This window comes from Atractosteus spatula, chromosome 6 (assembly GCF_055471065.1).
Source record: "Atractosteus spatula isolate fAtrSpa1 chromosome 6, fAtrSpa1.hap1, whole genome shotgun sequence".
Classification (NCBI taxonomy): domain Eukaryota; kingdom Metazoa; phylum Chordata; class Actinopteri; order Semionotiformes; family Lepisosteidae; genus Atractosteus; species Atractosteus spatula.
Genome location: NC_142711.1, coordinates 54,983,293 through 55,004,818, shown reverse-complemented (window position 1 = coordinate 55,004,818; position 21,526 = coordinate 54,983,293). Strand labels below are relative to the sequence as shown.

At 35.4% G+C, this 21,526-nt stretch overlaps 1 protein-coding gene across 1 annotated transcript in view; it reads left to right on the top strand.

Annotated features, from left to right (window-relative positions):
* Positions 1 to 21,526, top strand: part of adcy8 (adenylate cyclase 8 (brain)) — an 81,565-nt gene that overhangs the window by 40,439 nt on the left and 19,600 nt on the right. The window contains exons 8-13 of the mRNA XM_088918481.1: positions 10,611 to 10,808; positions 12,337 to 12,437; positions 13,716 to 13,917; positions 16,685 to 16,774; positions 17,471 to 17,643; positions 20,832 to 20,913. Of these exons, the coding sequence (XP_088774607.1) occupies positions 10,611 to 10,808; positions 12,337 to 12,437; positions 13,716 to 13,917; positions 16,685 to 16,774; positions 17,471 to 17,643; positions 20,832 to 20,913 (846 nt within the window). The remainder of the gene's footprint in view (positions 1 to 10,610; positions 10,809 to 12,336; positions 12,438 to 13,715; positions 13,918 to 16,684; positions 16,775 to 17,470; positions 17,644 to 20,831; positions 20,914 to 21,526) is intronic.

Genomic DNA, 21,526 nt, shown 5'->3' with positions numbered 1-21,526 from the left:
CTTTCAAATGTGAAATTAATGGACTTAATTTACATATTGTCTCTGTTTTGCAAATACTTTTGTCAGACAGCTCTTAATTTAGAATTGTGCAGTTTGTCATGGTAATTTATAATTATAAACATTCATCTGGGTGCCTGTGTCATGTCTGGCTGTTGTCCTGCATGTTACAAATGTCTTCAGGCTGAAATTGTTACCGCCATCTAAAAGCCAGCGTTTTGTGTGCAAGTGTTGATTTTCTGCACAGATTTCCCCTTACAGAAATGACCCTGGGCTGAACTCCTAGCCAGTGTGCAATATAGTACAGACCCTCCAAACACCTGGCAAGTCGAATGTTGTGGAATTTCATAAACCTTTCATGTTGTTTTTTTTTACATTTTAGTTTCCTGCTGCCTGTTCTTTATCATTTCCCATTTTTCTTTGGTAGTGTAGAATATTGTACAGGTTTATTACAAAACCCTGTACTCAATGGTTCGTTGTTCATACGCTACTGCATAGCTGAATATTCTGATCCTGCAGATTATTTCGAATACGAGGGGAAAAGGGACCCCACTTCCGAAGCTTGGTTTTGGACACTTTCACAGTATATAACAAAGCTTAGACCCTCAAAGGCATGGCAGCAATTTAGTCTACCAGACTGTTCCATTATAACATAAGAACCCCTAATATATACCAAAGAAATTTCAAAATGAAGTATTCGTACACAAGATTAGTTTGCAAATATTAAGAAACCTTTTGCTGTAATATTTTATGTTGGTACAAAGCTCAATAAGCGATGTACCTCGAGGTCTTATGTCAATGTTTTCAAACTATTAAACGTCTAACCTAGTAAGACAAAAATGCGTACTAACTCCACTACAGTCCACATGCTGTACTGTACATACGTTTATTCAGAACAGGATACCTTCACACCAAAGCTACACATATATTATTGCGCATAATGCAATTACTGTTTGGCACATTTAAAGTCAGTTAATTTTTAAATGGTAATTCATTATTTATGAACAAACAGTTTTATGCAAATGAGACATTTAAAAATCCACTCTTTGGCAAACTTGGGAGATGGACTGGGTGTCTTCGGCAAAAAATAGGTAAAAGTCAAAGGACGAAGCTCAATAGCAGTTGGGTTATTTTTATGCATTTCAAGGTAGAATGGGACTTAAAATAGCTTTATTAAAAACTCTTTCCTGCTACATTAAAAATGTAACAGTACTGCCATTGCATACTCTGAGCAAGGACAAAAAAGCTTTTGGGGTCAGTGGCACAGGACCAGTCATAAGAAAATTTTCAAACTTGAGGCCTCCAATCTAAGTGTTTTGCTTCTTGTGTCTTTAGTTTTTTAATCTATTTTTAAATCACCGTCATGCATTGCAAAACCAGCACTATAACGCTGTGCTGTGTACATTTATCATTGCTTTGTTTCATTCTAATGAAACAGTTTAAACTTCTCCCGGCATTAACATTAAGTGTGCAGTATCTGACTGCTGGGGCAAGATACAAATGTGCAGTAATGTCACTGGGATTAAAGGTCACATACAAACAGAACGGCCTGAAGCATCTTTTATGAATCACGGATTAATAGACGTTTTCTAAAAGCGGGAAGTGGGGGTGGGAGTAGTGTTCTACAAAGATTAAATGTAGATTTAAAATGTACATCTTAATAGAAACCGTCGACAGCTACAGTATGCAGTGAAATCAGCCTTGAGCTGATACGGACCTCCATTCAAGTTGCCAGTGTCTATCAAGAGTCTTGATTTACATGGTGACGTGCATCTCAAAACAAAACACCATTTTGCATTACTCATTTGATCATTCTGTCATCCACCAAGCAGTATTTGAACCAAATGCACTCTCTTCCTTTCTCTCTTGTAAAGCCCTCTCATCAGATCCAGTCAATTTATTGTATTCTGGATGCTTCTCCAAGAATCTTAAAGCTCTAAACATACTGACTCTTGTAAACTCTTTTAGATGTGATCTTTGCATTGGTTGTGTGTGCAGTTATAATATTGCAGTGTAATTGCTTTTAGCAGTACACTGAATCGATGTCAAAAAAAGACAAAGTGGGCTGCACACTGACTTTTTATCGAAATCTGCACTGTAAGCCTTCTTTGCTGTCCATTGAAATCATATGTGAAACTTGAGGCTGAGATGGTAGGTTTCAATGTAAGTAAGTTCAATTGTTAAATAACAAGAGAGTTTCATATCAGTGTACACTACTGTGGTAGGAATGAAATATTACGAATGGCAGTTGTGTGTTCGAATTTGAAGAATACAGAATTTAGAATGACATTTAAATGTAGTGACACTCACCACCTTCAGCCACACTTTAGGAATGTTCAGAAGCATTGAATATTGAATATTTTAATCTATAGATATTAATATGTATTAATATCGAAAGGAGATCAAAACTCTAACCTTTCTCACATTTTATCATCCATGAGTAAGCAAAATCACTTGTGCAACATTACTCAATAACTCTCACTCTGCCCACTTCTTTGCAGACTGATTACTCTTTGTGCCATAGACTATTGATCAAACTCTGATCAGAGTTACAGGGCATCGTGCACGTCTTGCAGAAGCCACCTTTCTAATGCCTTCATGAGCTTCTATCAGTCTCCTTTGACAGCCACCTCTTTTGACACAATTGCTCTTGAATATAGAGCTTTTCTAGGATGTTCTTTGCTGTTGCTATAACTTATATTTCACTTTCATTTGGAAAGGACAACATTACCATACCTTTTAACAACATTGGATACCATTTTACAATGCCTTCAAGGAAAGATGAGCATTAAAAAGATGTATTGGCAGTTATGTATTAGGAGTGTACTTTAATTATGACAGCTGAGTATGCTGTATAACTCTGACAATTAGCTCCTCAATTCGTGAAATGATGGGTACTGCCAAACATTGAGGCAAATCACTGTACCCTACATAAAAAATGGCAGACATTTGACGGTATAACTAAGGAATGGATTAGTCATTCATTGTCTTTGAGTGATTAATTTTGAACATGATTGATTGCTTTGTTAACAGCTGACAATCTGTTTAACATGTAATGAGCATTCCTTGGCAACATATAATCCAAATTAATGCCCTTTCGTGGTTCAATTTAGAGAACAAAGGTGAATTTTTCTTTTCTTTGTCAGGCTTCATGGCTTCACATCCTTCTAGACTGTGTTCATTTACACCATTTGACATTTCAGCAGAATCATTGTAACTCCTAGGAGCTAGAAGTTACTAATACTAACCGCAGAGGGTGGAAAGTTCAGTAGTTCTTTACAAGTATCAGTATCCAGTATCCTGCCAGTTAAAAAACAAAACTAAATTGACTAAAAGTCCATTCATGTTTCCACTGTTAAAATCCACTTCATTCCAAAGCTGAGGCATATAGTATACTGGTAGCCATCTTGTGCGTGTTAATTGTATACACGATCTGCTTTGCTTTTGTTCAGCTCTATTGCCCTTGAAACAGCTGCGCTTTGTGAAATTTCATGGGAATTGATTTGAAGGTAGATGGAGCGATAATGGCCTTCTATTTATCTGCTAACTTTCAATGAACACCATCAATCCTATAGTAATGCTCAAATTTCTGCTATATCAGCAAAGTTTTTCTTTGAGGGAGGTTAGGTAAGTAATACTCTAAGAGAAATCCTAGAATCCTCTTTGCCACAATTCATCACCTTTAAAATCCAGATCACCACTCTTGAAGAGTCTAAAGACCAGAGTAAACATTTTTTTAAATATTTTCACTCTAATCTTGATAACATCAGAAGTTAGATTGAGTTATGTAGTTCCATTTTCAAGCACAATTGATGTACTTTTCTGCAGTACATCTCACTTTGTGGTCTTGTGCAGTTTCTTCTCAGCAGCTGTCTGCAGTGATGACAAAAGTGAAACCCTCCACATGATCTTTAGATCCTAATCCCATTGCTGTGCTGTGTCTGAATTTTGTAATTCTCTGTCCCATTGTCAAGCATTTTAACAATGAATAATTAAGATCTAGTATCATTCCCTTGGACTTAAACTTACAGTTACTGTATTATTCCTCTGATAAAAAAGCAAATGTCCAGCCTACCTCAGTAATTGTGGGCTGGTTATCTTATTGTTTCTGGCAAAGGTTCTAGAACATGCAGTTGTCATTCATTTTTTAAATGTACAGTATTATCTGCAAATAATCTTTATGAATCACTTCAATATGGGATCAGATCAATGTCTAGTACTGATGACTTCTGTTTCTTTACTCATTCTTGTTCTTCTGGGCCTTTGATACAGTTAATCACACTTTCTTCCTGCATAGATTGAGAGAGATTTGTATTACTGGATCCGCTTTGCAGTGGTCTTAATTTGATCTAAATCAAAGGAAACAGGGTGGCACATCGGTGCAGTGGTTAGCATTCCTGTATTGCAGAGCTTGGGCCCTGGGTTTAATTCCAGACCTGGGGTGCTGTCTGTGTGATGTTTGTATGTACTATATTCCCTGTTTCACAGGGGTTTCCTCCAGGTGCTCCTGCAGGACAATACTGTTAAGTGGTCCCATTTTTTATTATTTATATTTTATTAGTATACTTACCACTGGCTCATATTATTCTTAAGTGTGTTACTTGTTTTCATTTCTATGCTAATACCCAAATTTATGTTTCCATGTTAATCCAACACTTTCTGCCTCATCACAATTCTTAGATGACATTAAAAAAATGACCAACTAACATGAAATTAACATGAGTTATTCTCATTGGCTGACCTTATCAAATTAACGAATGTATCTCCTTTTTCTGGATTAGTGAAGGTGTATTAAATTGGAGTCAATTCATGTTTCCAGGTCAGATATCTTAGTGTCATCTTCTTTGATCTGAGTCTTGCGTTTGAGGTACGTGTTCACTGTTACGTCCCCATGTGTGTTAAATAAAGTTCTGAATGAATCTCTTTCTTTCATTTTTGTAACATACATTGTCAATAGTGTACAGTATGTGTTCATTTCTCTTGCTCTTTTATCCAAATCCTCTAAACAAGGTTCCATATATTCTGAACTCAGTTGTTCAGCTCTTAACTGGAACATAAAAAATTGTTTCTCTTTTATCTCTTACATTGAACAGTTTGACTCCATTGGTTAGACTACATTAGTAAACTGGTATCCCCCTTCAAATCTACTGTACGTATTTTTTGTTCTCTTCAGACTCAGGCCATTTATTTTCCTCAAAACTAGCCTGTTCTCTTGCTCAAAGGTTGTTTTATGTTCCTCAAGCTCATAATGGATCTTGCTAGTCCTTGCAACTTCTTAATTCTTGTTGCTTCTGTTACTTAATACTTACTTGAATACACTAGCTTTTATTTTGTTCAATGTGTTTTACTGTGTTACAGTTTCTGCATTAACATTTAAAAATGTTATTTTTGCTTTGTTATGTGTACCAGAATACCTTGAAATTCTGCGTAATTAAATGAGATAAATAAAATAAAATTATTATTACACACTACTTTACTACATTATACACTTACATCTCCAAAACACATATATGGGGATTTTAGAACACTATTGTATAATTTGAGCAGTTTTAATTTTCAGTCCAATAGGAATGAGAATTACGGTATATAAGGAAAACACTCAGTTCCAGTGCCAAACTTCAAAGCAAAAAGTTTTAAGACAGTAGTGTCTGATGAAATGTATGTATTACTTTCTTATCATTTTGAGAAGTTTTATTTATTTTTAGTGATACTTATCACCAGTTACAGTGTTGGACTTGACTTTGTTTACTTTTAATGTCATTTCATCATTGAACCTATACAGTATACTGTAGTTACGTACTGTACTGCATCTAAAAAGTTCCCGTGGAAAAGCTAGTTATGTTTTCCACAAAGTTTACTTTATTAATAAAATTGTATTTTGAATGTCTTGTTTTTGTATAGAGTGTATTTTTTCCTGTTCTGTATGAATTAATTATTTTTTAAAAGATCTTTGTCTGAAGTGCCAATTGCAGTATTTTAACACTGCTGTATTAAGCATGTTCAAATGTTAACAGAGCGAGTAAGTGGCTTGTGTGAGTCAGTGAAAATATACGCCTACCCTTATCCAGTGGGCTGCATGATGGATGCAAAACGACATGGACTGCGCTTTGCCATTTGAGTTGCTAAGCTCTGTAACAGGATTGTGCTAAAGGAGATAACGAAGAAGCTTGGAATATGATGAGTGCAAGATCTCTCAAGCAGCCTACAAAGTAAAAAAATAAATTGTATATGGAGATTTTCCATTATATTCTTGCTTTTTAGAAATGCGTCTTGTGCGTTGAAATGGATTTCCAGAGATCAAAATGTGCTCTCTTTTTCAGAAATATTTGTAAAGATTAAAATGGGAAAATACAGTGAGGTGTAACACAGGTTAAGAAGAGATAATTAAAATCGTTTGCTATTCACTCGATGTTTTGGGAAAATTATCTGGAATTCATTTGGAATTGTAAGAACTGACTGGATCATTTTTTTTTTAAATGTGATTGGCTAACATTGAACTCCTGTCAATATTTTCGGATTTATATGTCGTCTGCCCTTTTTGTTCTTTCAATTAAATTATACTGTCTCAGTAATGTCCTGCTTATTTTTGTGGCTGCATACTTATACTGGATGGTATTGCATATCTAGCATTATCCATCATCTCAGGACTATTTTTATTTTTATTTCCTCAATGTGTAGGGTAGCATTTCACTGCACATAGTGCTAAGATCTTAACATAATATTAATTACTCAAATACCCAGAACTTACAAAACAGATGTTTTATGTGATGTGGTGTTTTAATTAAATGCATATATACTGTACTGTAAGGTAATTCAAAAACAATTCCTGTTTTTTTTTTCCATAGGAAAAGAAATTTGATCGGATATTCATTTTATGGTGCTTCAGAATTTTGTCATTACTGGAATTCTGTTCAGGAATTCTGTTTCTCTTGATGTGGTGTATAGTGAGATATGTCTACAAAATTCCCCGAAGTTTGGTTCCTAGTTTGTAAATTTCACCGGGAGCTGCATTCCTATTAATTTGGTTTTACAAAAGCTTTGCTTTATTGAGTCTTCTTCATCAAAATGAACAAAGGTTATTAATCTGTGAGTTGTGAAGGGTAGCAATTTGCACACAAACAGAGAAGAATTGTTGTCTGTATTTACAAGGTGACTGAGGTTCTCTATAGGGTAACCAGAGATTTCTAAGCTTGGAAACTGTGATAATTTCCAACAGGAGAATGAGTGGGTGATGTCCATATGTGAGATTTAAAGAGCTGAGTGCCTAAATGTGAGATTACCTCTTCATGTGCGTGTCTCATGCTTGATGTACAGTATAAGACTTAAGATGTTTGATAAATTAGGACAAATAAGGGTCATTGTAACACAGCAACCTTTCTCAAAGTTTGGTCAACGCATATTAGCTTCAGTTTAAAACTGATGCTAGGTATGTGTATAATGTTAATGATTTTAAAACTGTGTGTTACCTAGATAATTTCTGTGAAAATCTGAGTGAATACTTTATTCTGAAGTGATCCATTCTGTTTTGCATTGACAGCTTGAAACAATAAATTTCAGGCACAGAGATTAGACTTTTTCATCAAGCATTCCTACTGTATGTCTTCACAGTAAATACCTTCTTCTTCACATACTGTATGTCCATTAATTTCATTATTGTGACGATAATATAGTCAAAAACTTTTTCATCAAGAACATAAATAAACTAGACTACCAAGTATAAACTGTTATTACGGAGGTCAGAGAGATTTTATAGGGATACATACAGAAGTTTAATCTTTTCTTAGTTCAACAAAGATCAGCACACTTCAATATCCAGGGCCCTGCATTTACTTAACCCTAGATGGCCTAGTAATATTTCAGTAAGCCTTGAAGCTGACAGAAAATAAATAAAAGAAGTTTCAATTTATTGACATTCAGAAGCAATCTCACCAAAGCAAGGACCCATGAGTATTTCTGAAGTATTTTAATAGGTGATACTTTCAGATATTAAGGTCAATTAAAGTAATTTCCCTTTCAACTATGTCAGCTTGAACATTAATCCAGCCTAAGGACATTGTGTATGACTATAGAGCTACACAATTCAGGAACACCAGACTGAGCCTGCTCTTTATTCAAATAAAAGGCTTCTGAATTAAGCCAACATTAACTTATCAGGAAAAGAAAAATAAATAAGCACACATTAAGTACAGGAATCTGATTATCACACTTAACATACTATCTGCTATACATGATCTTTATTTAAATATTCTTACAAATTCTATATTTTAATTTAAATTTCAGGGGTTGATTTATTGGTTACCTTTAAAAACAGAATCAAACTCTTCAGTTACTCGAGACTGAGTTAATACCCATTGACTGGAAAACTGTTAATACAGTATAAGAATGACAATAATTGCCCTAATACTGTATTTACAGACTAGTATGACTTTTATCATGTGTAAGGCTATGTAAATGACAATTCTAACTAAACCAGAGGATTATTTATATAAAAATAGGATCCTAAAGGATGGCCAGTATATATTTAGAAAAGACACAGTAGGTCTTGCTTTCAATCAAATTTCAGGCAGTAGCTATTCAAGGTCATTTGTGTATTTGGATTGAGACAGTTAATTGATAAAAAAAAAGCAAGCAAACGAGAAATAAGAGAAAAGGGGTGAATGAAGTGGCAGGATGTAATTAGTGGAGTACCATATCAATCTGCACTAGGATCGCTGGTCATCCTCATTTATGCCCTGGTGTTAAGAACCTGGTGTACTGTAGGTTGTAAACTAGTCACGTTAACAGACAATACCAAACTAAGGGTATTAGCAGATACTGCAGAAGCAGCAATTAAATTATCTAAAAGCATTTAAATAACATTAGATCAAATTCAAGACGGGTCAAACACCACGAAGATGAAGTTTAAACAGGCAAGTGCAAGTTATTGCATGCAGTTACAAAAACTACATACTGTATATAACAAGTGAATTGCTGCACTTGAGGAAGCTACTTATAAAAAAAGACTTCATATGTTTTTATAAGCTATGTTAACATCTCATTTACATAGTCTATAAAAAAATCTTGACAGAGGCTTTAGACAAAGGAACAGCCCAAGAAACAAATATTTATTGTAACAGACACCTTTTTTTAAAACTCTAGAAAATAAGAATTATGTAATGTGTTGTATAGTTCACACAGTTACAGTTTTTTCATTTTTTTTTAAGTTTATACATTAAACATGTATGGTTTGCTCAGGGGAAACATCCCCTTATATTGAAAGGTTTTTCTCCTTGGTAACTGTGTCATCTTATGGTTAAAGCTTGACATTAATAAATGCTCATTGCCTATAACAGTTGCATCAATGGTATTGATTTGTCTGTATGTTCTGAATGTTTCATTTTAAAAATCTCAGGTGTTATGACAAATAGATTCGAAGATATTGGAAACTATAGGAAAACAGGAGAACATCATTATTTAGTCATCGTGGCTTGTACCTCTACTACATGGATAAATTAGAGACATGTTTCATTTTAAATATACAAATCTAAAGTTTTGGACTTTTCCAAAACATTTAACTTACAAAGTACTTTGTTCACTTTGTAAAAGGAAAATCATTTTTTTTCTTAAAAGAACACCTGGTACAGTAACAAAACAAATCTTATTTGATTGTCAAAAATGGCACTTGATCAAGTACTGGAAATTAAACTTTTTGTCAGTTTTAGGAATTAAACCTTCCCTTAAAAAGTACAAAACATTAACCCAGTAAAATCTGCTTTTGTAGTTACAGTAATAAAATGTCTAAATCTCCATTAAACATGTAGACATTTCTGCATATTAAAATCAATTCCAATAAATTGCGGCATAGGAAATTTGGATTTGAAACAAAACTGTAAAAAAAAGAAATATCATATATGAATTTTAAGACCACATTTTGATTAATTGTAAGGTTAATCTAAAAGGATCTCTATTCAAGAAGAAAAAAGGTACAAATTATCAGCTTTGCTCTTTCACCTTAAATAAGGTAGACCACATATACATTCCCCATCAAATCCACTTTTTCCTCAAAATTCAAAATGAAGGGTTAGCACTCTAGAAGCTGGGGCACTTTTCATTAGCACTAAAAGATACCTCCAATTAAAAATGTTTTAAAGCATAGCACCAAGTATGCCATGTTTCTCATTTAAAAAAAAAATCCATTGTTTTTCTTTAATTGCATAGACAAGCCTATATAATGTCTGAGCCAACAAGGCAACTGTAAGGTAGCGAAGTGTTAATGTAAGGTTTGATTTTCCTTTTACAAGTAACCATTTACAGACTTAGATTGAATGTGTAGCTAGGCTGAAGTAATTGGGTTTTGTACAGAATAAATGAAGTTTCACTAGTGTTTTTTTCCAAAATCATTGCCATTTTGCATGTTTAAATGTTGGAATAGAGAAGACTTTTTTTTAATCCTACCTGACTTTTATTTTTCTATTATTATTTAAAGTAAGTATTCTTTCCAGTAGCACCAGACCCTACATGAATGTATGGAAAATGCATGAAATGCTATGAGCCATTTTTTTTATCTAAAACATTGCATATTTATCTGAAAGGGGACAAGCAGGTTTATTCTATTTGCATGTGCTTTCCCCTAGACTCTGGCTGCCCTTACGAGAAATTCAATAAATCTGCTTCCAAACCATCTTGCACAAGCTTTGCATGTCCAGTCTGGTCCTGAGGAAATTAACAAGCGAATAGAGCACGCCATCGACTTACGGAGTGGCGATAAATTGAGAAGAGAGCATATCAAGCCTTTCTCACTGATGTTTAAAGACTCCAGCCTGGAAGAGAAGGTAGCTGGGTCTTAGACAGATTTTCTGTATCGGATAAAAATAAACATACGTGAATAAATATAAAATGGGAAAAAGTCTACCATACTTTTATCATGAGTAAGCTAAAGGTACAGCACATACTTCTCGTTTGTATATTTTTTAATAACTCAGTAGAATTAAGTATTTTAATTTCACTAATGTTTATTAACAGATTTAATTAAATGTATTGTTCTGCGATACATATGAATTTGGTTTGAAATATAAGATTAGGATGAAAACAGTGGATTTCTTGTTAAATCACCAATAAAAAAAAAACGTTTTACAGAATTTGATTTTGGCACTTAAGCAGTTTTCCTTAAGAAAAAAAAAGTTTGTTCATTAAAATAAAATGTCAGTTCAGATGTCATTAAAATGTGCGTGAATGCAAAGATAATGTCTTAATTTTGCAGAAAGGTGGCTTTACAGGAAATCTTACACTTTTGTTATGGAAAATTAACACCCAGAATTTACCAAAATATTTATTTTTCATTTTTATTCAAATGGAGGGCAGAATTCTTCTCGTAAGTCAGTATTTCAGTATGAAATGCACTCTGCATGTTTGTGTTCCTGTATTGCTGGTTATATTTCCTTGGAAGTTTTGGGTGTACAGTACAACTCATAAAAAGTAGACTGCAGCTTGAATTTGGTAAATACTATTTTAATACTATTTTAAATTTGTTTTTACTGTTTACTATATATAGTAAACTAAAAGAGCAAGCAAGCACTTAAATCGGAATCTGAAATTCACTGCAGAGCATATTCGTTACAAATCTTCCTGTATCATAGGGAGATAACAATGACATTTTTCACAAAATATAACCACACTGGAGACTAATGGAGAGAAAAGACATGAAAGCTACCCAGACCCATGTGAACCAAAGACATCTAAAAAAATAACTAATTGGCTCCACCACAGGTGTAACTGTTGCAGTAGATTTCTCTTTAGTTTACTCATGACCAAATGTATGATGTGGACTTATTGTCATTACAAGTTCTGTTGAAAGAGTTTTAAGCTTTGTTTTGCAAACCCCTCCTGTTTCACATGAGTGCTCCCTATATGTATCCTTACCATTTAACAGCCCCTGTCTTCAGTTTCCTTCTTATTGTTTTGACCGTTTTTAAAACACGTTTAACCCTCTTTTACATTGATTTTGCTTAATGTCAAGTTAGTTGATGTTGGTCTTCCTTTTTTTGGCATAGCTGTTGAAAAAATACACTAGGCATCCTCTTGCTAATTTCCCAGCACCCTTGTTAAAAAAAAAAGTGGCAGAGAGCAGGGCAGTACGGAGGCTTCGATTTTCAAAATTGGACAATTCATTCATTTTCCAGTATTTCAATAAATTGTCATGCAGCAATTGCTTTCATTTTCACACCTCACAACAGGCCTTTGCTGTCTGCCCTTTTGCTTGTAGAAGAAGCATGACCATTGCAAAGCACTGTGGGATGTTCAGAGCACACCAGAATCCGTTTGTTTATTTGTCTATCTGTTTTAATTTTCTTTCTCCTACAGTACTCTCAGATGAGGGATGAAGTGTTCAAATCCAACCTGGTGTGTGCTTTTATAGTTCTCATATTCATCACGGCTATCCAGAGTTTACTGCCTTCATCCAGGTAAAGAAAGACCACGAACCGCTAACAAATGTGGACATGTACACATATCATTGCCATTTATGTGATGATGATGATGATGATGATGATGATGATGACGACGATTAAAGTTGCTGTTTATTTATATGATCTATGAAGGAAGCTCTTTGGACGTTCTGTAGAGCATCAGAGCATCTTGAGTAAAATCCATCTAATAAACTTATTTTCTCAATAATCAAATCATTCCACCTTGCTCGCACTCCATGAACACTGTTCACCAAGTCCTGCTGCAGTTGCATTTAAAATAACACTCTTCCCTTAAAACTCAATGCAGTTTAAATCCCTTGCATGGCGTGACACTCATGAAGAGCTCGGGGCATCTTAAATCTTACTTTCATGAATAATAATGACACATTTGCATGATCAGAGGACAGAATTGATGGCCAATGCCCTAATGTGATAAAAAATGGCAAATGTTAAGGCCCACTTACTGTAAAAACAGAACTTGGAGCATAGTAGGGGCAGCCCCCAGTTAGTTCGGACAATGAAACCTCACTTTGAAAATTACAGTGATATTATTCCACAGTCACTTTCAAATTTATATATATATAAACTCCCACACCCTGTTCCTTTCCTCTGAAAAAGATTATTACTGCAGCTCGAGACACAAGATGTTAAAGTGTGTAGTAAAGTGCAAAAATATTCAACAGAATTGTTAGCAGCAAGGCAATAGATAAGGGTACTTGTACATTGTTTGATTGAACAAATAAAGGTGGATGCATTGAACCCAAAATGCCCCAAGAGAGGTTTCAGAATTCATCATTACTGTGCAACTGTATTGAGTTTCTGCCTTGAATGGCTGCCTCTCCCTTTCTTACTCTTCGTTAAACTCATGTATTGTTAAAATACTGACATTTTGGTCAGCAGGCTGTCGGCCAGTCACATAACACTCTTTCTCCCTGTTTGAAGGCTATAAAACGGAAATTGTGATTTTCTTCAGTGTTTATCTTGCCCACTTCCCTCGTTCCATACTGTACACTTTCAAAATATTTTTAAGACCTTTGATGAGCTACAAGACAGAGGGCTAGAGGTGATTATACTTATTTCCTGTCTGGTTTCATGCCTTGAGAACAAAATTGTATACATCCTTTGTGAGTTTTTTGTTTTCCAAGAGTGTGGCATTTCAGTCTTTTATGAATCACAGGTTGTTTCCTGTATGGGTATTGGGATGGAAAGTTGGGCATCCTGGGCTCTCATTCTGTTCTATTGGGGTAATGACCTTAGTACTGTCTCTCATTACAGGATGGTGACCATGGTGATACAGTTTTCTATTCTCATCATGCTGCATTCTGCCCTCGTCCTTATAACCACTGCAGAGGATTATAAGTGTCTGCCGCTGGTGCTTCGTAAAGCCTGCTGCTGGATTAACGAGACCTATTTGGCCAGGAATGTCATAATCTTTGCCTCAATTCTTATAAACTTCCTTGCAGCCATGATAAATATTGTAAGTATTAAAGCTAGTGCAGTGCTCTGATATGGAAAGAATGGAGCTCAGCTAAAGGGAAATCAGGGTGATGTTATCCCCTATAAATAGAAAATTTAATCATTCTGCTTTGTTGTGCTAACCTTATCACATGTGCCTGACCCTAATGAGACGAAATGTTCACATTTGTGTCTGGGCCATCATCCCTATTAAGCGTTTCTTTCATTTGATCATGTTAATTCACTAAATGGGGTTGCATGCGAGTCTCTCTAAAATCCCAAATGTTGAGGTTACTTGTACACATAATGTGGGCATGGACATTAATCAGAACTTAATGGGGCTGAACCATCACGTGCTTATCCAGAAGCCACTGAACGATGTTTGTGCCAAGAACAAATTCCAAGGAACATGAAGAGCTTAGTCATTAGTGGTAATAATATCAGTGAACCTTGCTTGAAAATTACTTTCCATCCTACCAAAAGAAAATTTAGCAACTGATCCCTTTTGCAGAGTTTTAGGTTCCTGCTTTTAGTCATTGTACTGAGTCTTTCTGGAGTGTTTTGAATGTTGATCAAACACCTGGTATGGGTGGACGTTGATTTATGAGGAAGCGCAAGTGAGTGAAGCAGGGCCTCCTGTTTATCTAAACTCAGGAACTTCTGCTAAAGAGGCTAAATTGCTTGTTTTCAAGTGTCATTGTCTCTAAAGATACTAAGTCATACTGTATGTGTCTCTAACTGCATTGTTTGGAGTAAAGTGGCACTCACTGACAGCAGTATATGAACTGAGAGGTGACCATCAAATCACATGTTACTGCAGTAGTAGAGTTCAGTTAGAATCAGTTTGCTTTCTTCCTTCACTGTTAAAAACAGGCAATCTGTTGTCACTCTGTGGCAGTAAAAGAACTTTATATAAAATGACAAATGCCCCTGACAGAGCATAATGCTTGACAACTGGACATTCTGTTAAGCTTGCGTTTTAGTGTTCAAATATGGGTAGTGTATGTTCATTCCAAATATTTAAACATTGAACATGACACATTAATTAAAACATTTTTCATAACACAAAATATTATTCTTTATATTGTAACACAGATGGCTATTCTTTGCCTGTAGTGATGTACAGTATAAAAAACGAAAACCATCAACTTGGCTTTCATACTTGGCTTCTGAGGGATGGACTTACATTTTGCTCTCTGGAGACCTTCATACAGTAATTTTTGTAACTTCTTTCAAACATGTTCTGAGCTGTACTATGACTCCTTACTTCTCTGCATTACCCTGGCTGTGGCTGGCTAATTGTGCCTAATAGACTGGGGAAGCCCATTTACAATTGGTTCATGCCATGTCCCTCTTAGATACTGGTGAGGTCTGTGCTGTCAGATTCAGCTTTAAACCTTAACATGTGCCTTTTCAGTCAGTTGTGAGTCATTACATTTGTTTATAACGTTTCTGCAGGTTTATACTCAATCAAATAAATATAACAGAAGCCATGTTCATTTTGTAAATTACAAAATGTCTGTAAAATAAAATGTTCTTCTTCCAGCTTTTGACATGCATTGAATTTCAGTCACCAGGTTTGCCTAAGTTGAGATAAGAAATGTCACAGCAACACCTAAACAGAGTACATTGACTTAAGCTTGCTGCTCACCCACAGCGACACGTTCCCCAGCAGACAGATGCAGAATGGGAGAGATGGTGGGCAATTATGATAATTTACATCCTGAGATTGAAAATGTTAGACCTGTCATCAGATTGAGAGGCTCTAAATGATGATAAGTATAAGCCCTCATCACAACCTAGAAGAATATGTTCCCCCAGGCAAAAGTGCCTTTTTTATTTAGAAGCGTATTGTGTGCATTTTACACATTAAATTGTGAATAGACTTCTCTTTAATTAGTTTACCCCTTGTGTTGCTGGTCATTGAATGCATTAAAAAGAAAGCCTGTTGAAAAAAATTAACATAAAAAATATATATACAGTACATGCAATGACTGAATTGAAAGATATAATATTAACATGATGATTAACTTGGATGTTGTAAGTTCTTAAGAATACAAAGGCCCACACCAGTGCTACAATCAATGCCGCAGCAGTAATTATGCATGTTAATTCATAATGAAGTATTCTTATATGTGTATATCTTAATTTACTACATTTGTTTTGTAGCTCCTTTTAGCCAAATACTGTAAGAAACATTTCATGGTTTCATTTACAGACATTTTACCTACTTTTACCTTCCCACTGAAGACTAAAATAACGCTTTAGAATATACTTTATTTGTTTTGTTATATTCATAGTTATTTTCACTGCTATATTGACCACTTCACTCCCATTAAACCATGTAATTACATGTTTTGAGAGTCGATATTCAACGTTCAATCATTTACAAAAACTATAATTTAGCATTACTGTGTACAATACATTATAAATCCCATTACGATCTGAAATTTACTGCAGCTTACCCCTTGGAGATCAGCCATAACAAACCATGACAAGGCCACAGGACAGGCAAAAACTGACAGTGCAGAACAGCAGTATCATACTCACCATTATGACAATATCTTCATTAAAAGGTTATTCTTATTTATTATTTTTTCTTTAAGTAATATTTAATAGTTAATTGGTAAAACATCAATTCAAGTTGAATTTCGAACAAAATAATTAATATCAAAGTTTTTACAATGGTCTCTCTGACAGCTTTTTTGTTTTAAAAGTATGTACTAAGAGCCTTATTTGCACTTAGTTTTTAAACAGGTCTACTACAGTAGTCTTTTTTTTTTTTACAGCTGTGGTGTGATTTTGACAAGTCAAGCACCTTCAGAAATCAGACATTCAATGCATCTGCCTCAATACCAGATATCTGCTTCTACCCAGAGGTATTTTTTTCTGCTTTCACGTTGTCTTGTGATGTTCACCATACTGTAGCTTTCAATGTGTCATTTCCATTTAATGTACACAGTATAAATACATATACTCTTGTGAATTCCATTTTTGTGTGCCTCCCTCAACCCTTTCCTTTTCTTCTACCTGACTCATCCTTCATTAAAGGTGGGGGAGGAGGATTCTGATAAGCCCATCTGTACAGATTGGTTGTCCTTCTCCTTGGCCAGATGAATAACCTCAGTAACGTTCACTGTTGGAATCCTGCCTCTTCCCCGTTTTAGGGTTTGACCGAACTACTTGAATGATGTAAATCCACATGGTGTCATTTTGTGGCTGCAATAGACAGTGGGTTGGACTTTGGACTGAAGTCATACTGGACTTTTTAAAAGGGGTATATGTCTACAAGTATGTAGAGCAGTAGTCACATTTTTCTCCTGAGATTGTTACAGAGCCCCACAACACAAAACACACAGCATCCTTGATGAAAAGAAATAGAGCCGCGATATAAATGGAAATTCATCAGACACAAAAAAACCCTCTTTAGTGTTGATACAACGGACATATCCAAAGCTTTTCCCAAGCCTACTGCAGCACACGCAGGGCCAATTTTCAGCCTGAAGGAATGCGTGGAAGAAGTGATATCCGACAGTAGTCACGAATGTCTTGTTCATTCTGTTTCCGTCTTACAGTATTTTGTCTTCACCGGTGTGCTGGCAATGGTGACGTGTGCTGTTTTTCTGCGCCTCAACTCGGTTCTGAAGCTGGCGGTGCTGCTCATTATGATCGCCATTTACTCGCTGCTCACAGAGGCCATTTACACCTCACTGTTTGTGCGCTACGACAGTGTCCACCACAATGGCGAGTAAGTATTTGATTTGTTCTCAACACAGTGGAGCCTGATCACAACACATTCACAATTTACAAGCAAAATATTGTGGCCGACTGTTTTTGAGCACTGTTGCTTATTTTATTCTGCTTTTATTTTAGGGTTGTTTAAGGTTGACAGTTTTGAAATACTGTAACAGATAGGGTCGGTTATTTTATTTAAATCTTTTTAGTAATGCTGTACATTTACATAATGGCTTTGCATAGCACATACAGTGCTGTACTGCAGGCTCCTGGCATGTCATATAAAAGAGAAAAAAATTGAGAGGACATGTTCAGCTGTTTTGAAGTATATTTTCAGTAGAATGTAGCAGAAGGAATCTCATCCTTAAAAAATGTAAACACATCTGCATAACCAATAGAAATTATACACTTTCATGTAGTAAAAAATTAAGTTAACTTTATGTAATTTAATAATAAATGAGGGAAGACAAAACTAAATCCCTGCTGTCCTCTGTATGTGTACTTTCTCAATAAGAATCCATTGCTGTGCTTGGAGCAAAGTACCTGATTTAGACCTAAAACTGCATTTGTAATTCTTCAATATTGCTAATGAATTTGGGATTCTTAATGGCTTTCAACTCATTAAGTTTCAGAGTTGACATAGAAGTCTTATTGAGTCAAAAGGGCTAAAAATATCAATCATACTTTAGACCTCTTCAACTGTAAAACTAGTTTCATATTATTACTTTGTGGCTGACCTTATTTTAGAAAACCTTTATGAAAACAGCAGGTAACCTCTGAATTTCACAGTGCCTAACTTTTGCTGTCACGCACTGTCATTGTACATTATAGTGTGACTTTCAAACTATTAAAGTAGGTGATTCAGAGTTGTTCTAGGACAACTATATGACTTTACAAACAGTCAACCTCTGAAAGAAAATCTGGGGAATATTGTTGTCACAGTGTTTTAATCCATTTTTCCATTTGTGTAAATATTTAAAAAGAATCAAGGAATTGTTATGGAATGTTAAAGTTTCTTTAATTAAATTACAGACTAAAAGATACAATTTCATATTGCATTTATTTAAGGGAAGATCCCACAGTTTACATAGAGTAGCATAAAGTTCTCCAGTACGACAATAAGGTTGTTTTCTGAACATGTTGGACGTGGGCATGTTGCCTGTCAATCAAGTGAAGATCAAACAAGTTCTTATCTGATTCCACAGTTCCAGGGTTCCACAGCCTGGAAAGGTTATCTTTACAGCCTAAACAGCCTCTGTAGCATAGCCTGTAGCTCAATAATGACAAGTAAGAACATATCAAAGGATACAAATGACAGCAGACCATTTGACCCTTCTACCTACTGCAAGAAGCTTCTCAGCCTGCTTGCAAACAGAAACCCTTCCTTGCGACTGGTCTTATAAGTCTCTTAAGTAGCCCAGAGGAATGGCTAATTCCATGCAGAGCCTGTCCTGATTGTTCCTTTCCTTTACATGGAATCTCACTCCCCCTGAGTGTCAATTTTCCATTCAAAAAAGCTACAGTATGCCTCATGCCACAGTTTTTCCAGTTGACAGGCAGCCATCTTTTTTTTTGAGCTTTCCCACCATGCCACCTCTCAGTACATTACAGCTTCTTTGTTTTATTCTTTTCCATATCCAACTATTTTCTAACCACTTTACCCAGTACAGGGTCACAAGGGAGCCGGAGCCTATCCCTGCTAGCAAAAGGTGCAACACAGGATACGTCCTGGACGGAACAAACATAGACACAGACATGCACACACGAACATCCAGGGCCAATTTTCCCAGAAGCCAATCAACCTACAGTACACGTATGTCTCTGGACTGTAGGATTAAACTACAAAACCCTAAGGAATTCCACGCAAACATGGGATAACATAAAACTGCATGCAGACAGCAACCTTAAAATAATCTTCTTTTATTGCACTTAAACCTGTTTCACAGTCATAATTTTTTAAGCTATAAAAGACAACTGCTTTAAATAGTACAATTTCACACAATAGTAAGATACTTCTGCCTGGGGATTATTAGATATAGCCAACTTGTATATTTTCCATAATAAACTATCAGTACAGCTTAGAGCTAAACATTTCCTGGCTTAATGCATTGCAACAATTTCTAACCTGGAATACATTACATTTTCAGTGAAGCCATTAGTTATTCTACAAAAGTTCTTTATTAAATAATGCTGTATTGACGTCATGCAAATGTCAAGCCATACTGAATCTTTTAGTGAGATTTATCTTTTATAGCTCAATGTCCTGAAAAGGTTTTTGCTGAACAGGGGTTGATATGCACATATAATGTTACCCCATTTCAAAGGAGAAAACCCACTTAGAATCTGAAATTAGTTAAAATAAGAGACAACCATCTTATCCTACTCACTTTCAAGTGTCTCACTGTCGTCAATACAGTCTCAATTTATTACTTTAGTGGAATCCAGGTCAGAGTATCAGTTTAATCTTTATAAAGCATCAGAAGATATACAGTAGACTACCTTTCCTCATGGCTAAATTCCTTATTAATGCATTAATAATAAAAATATAGGAGCAAATTAAAGTACATTATTCCACACATCTACTGTAAATCAGTCTGCCATCCATTATTGCAGAATGCACCAATCTATGTAGTGTTGCTACGCATAAATTGAGCACATACAGTAACAAATGCACATGCATTATGTATCTAATTAATTTGAAAAAATCCAGTGTAACTTGCATGGCATGCAAACTGAGCAGCATTAAAACATAAACGATGATCGGAACCAATAGATTTGTTGTATTTTGCCCCTTAGTATACAGTATATTAATTGCTGAAGTGCAATACACAAATTAGCGAATATATCAGGGAGAATGTACCAAGTAACAATCAGGTTTTTTTGTCTTTTCATATCCTTTTTATACATTTGATCCTTGTATTTAACAAAAAACAGATCTGTACTTCACTCTGCACTTCATCACACTGCATTCGAGGTATTAAAATCTGGATTTTTTTCACCTATGGCTGTTCTACTTTTCAATTTCAGTGCAGAGAACTGTTTTATCAAATAAATACACTTTTGCCTACTCCACCACAAAAAAACTGGTTAAAAGAAAATCTTTTTGAATAGCTTTTCACGTTAAATATAAAAAAACTATACTATGACAGTTAATGGATGATTGCCAATGGTTGCTCACAGTGTTTCATTTGAAAATTGCAGCAAGGACTTCCTGGGGACCAAGGAGACCTCACTTCTCCTGATGGCGATGTTTCTACTAGCTGTATTCTACCATGGGCAACAAGTAAGACAAATGTGTTCATCTGTGATTTTCCCCTTCCTCATAGAATGAATTTGTCTTCAATACCTTGCTTACTGTTCTGCTTGTTAGAAATAATCCATGTTTCAAGCCAGGCCAAAAGATTGCAAAAACATGTTATGTGTTAACTCACTTCCTACATCAATGAAAAGAACATAAATATTATAATAATAATAATAATAATAATAATAAATAACAAACTACCATTATGTGGCAGTGGCCATAGTGTGCCAGTACACTCACCACACCACAGTACACTCAGCTGTTAAAGGGGAGGAGAACAGAGTCATGAAGCCAGTTGGGGATTATTTGGAGGCCAAGATTAGTCAAGGTCAGTGACAATTTGGCCAAGACACCGGGGTAGTGCCCCTACTCTTTTCAAGACACAACCTAGGATTTTTAATGATCACAGAAAATCGGGACCTCAGGTTTACATCTCTTCCAAAGGACTGCGCCCTTTTACAGTATAGTGTCATTATAGAAGCATAAGGACTATCACAGACTGCAGGGTGAGCGCCCGCTTCTGGCCCCACTAACACCTCTTCCAACAGCAACCTTAGTGGTACTGGCCAGGCTCACACCTCCTTAGTTTAAGTAG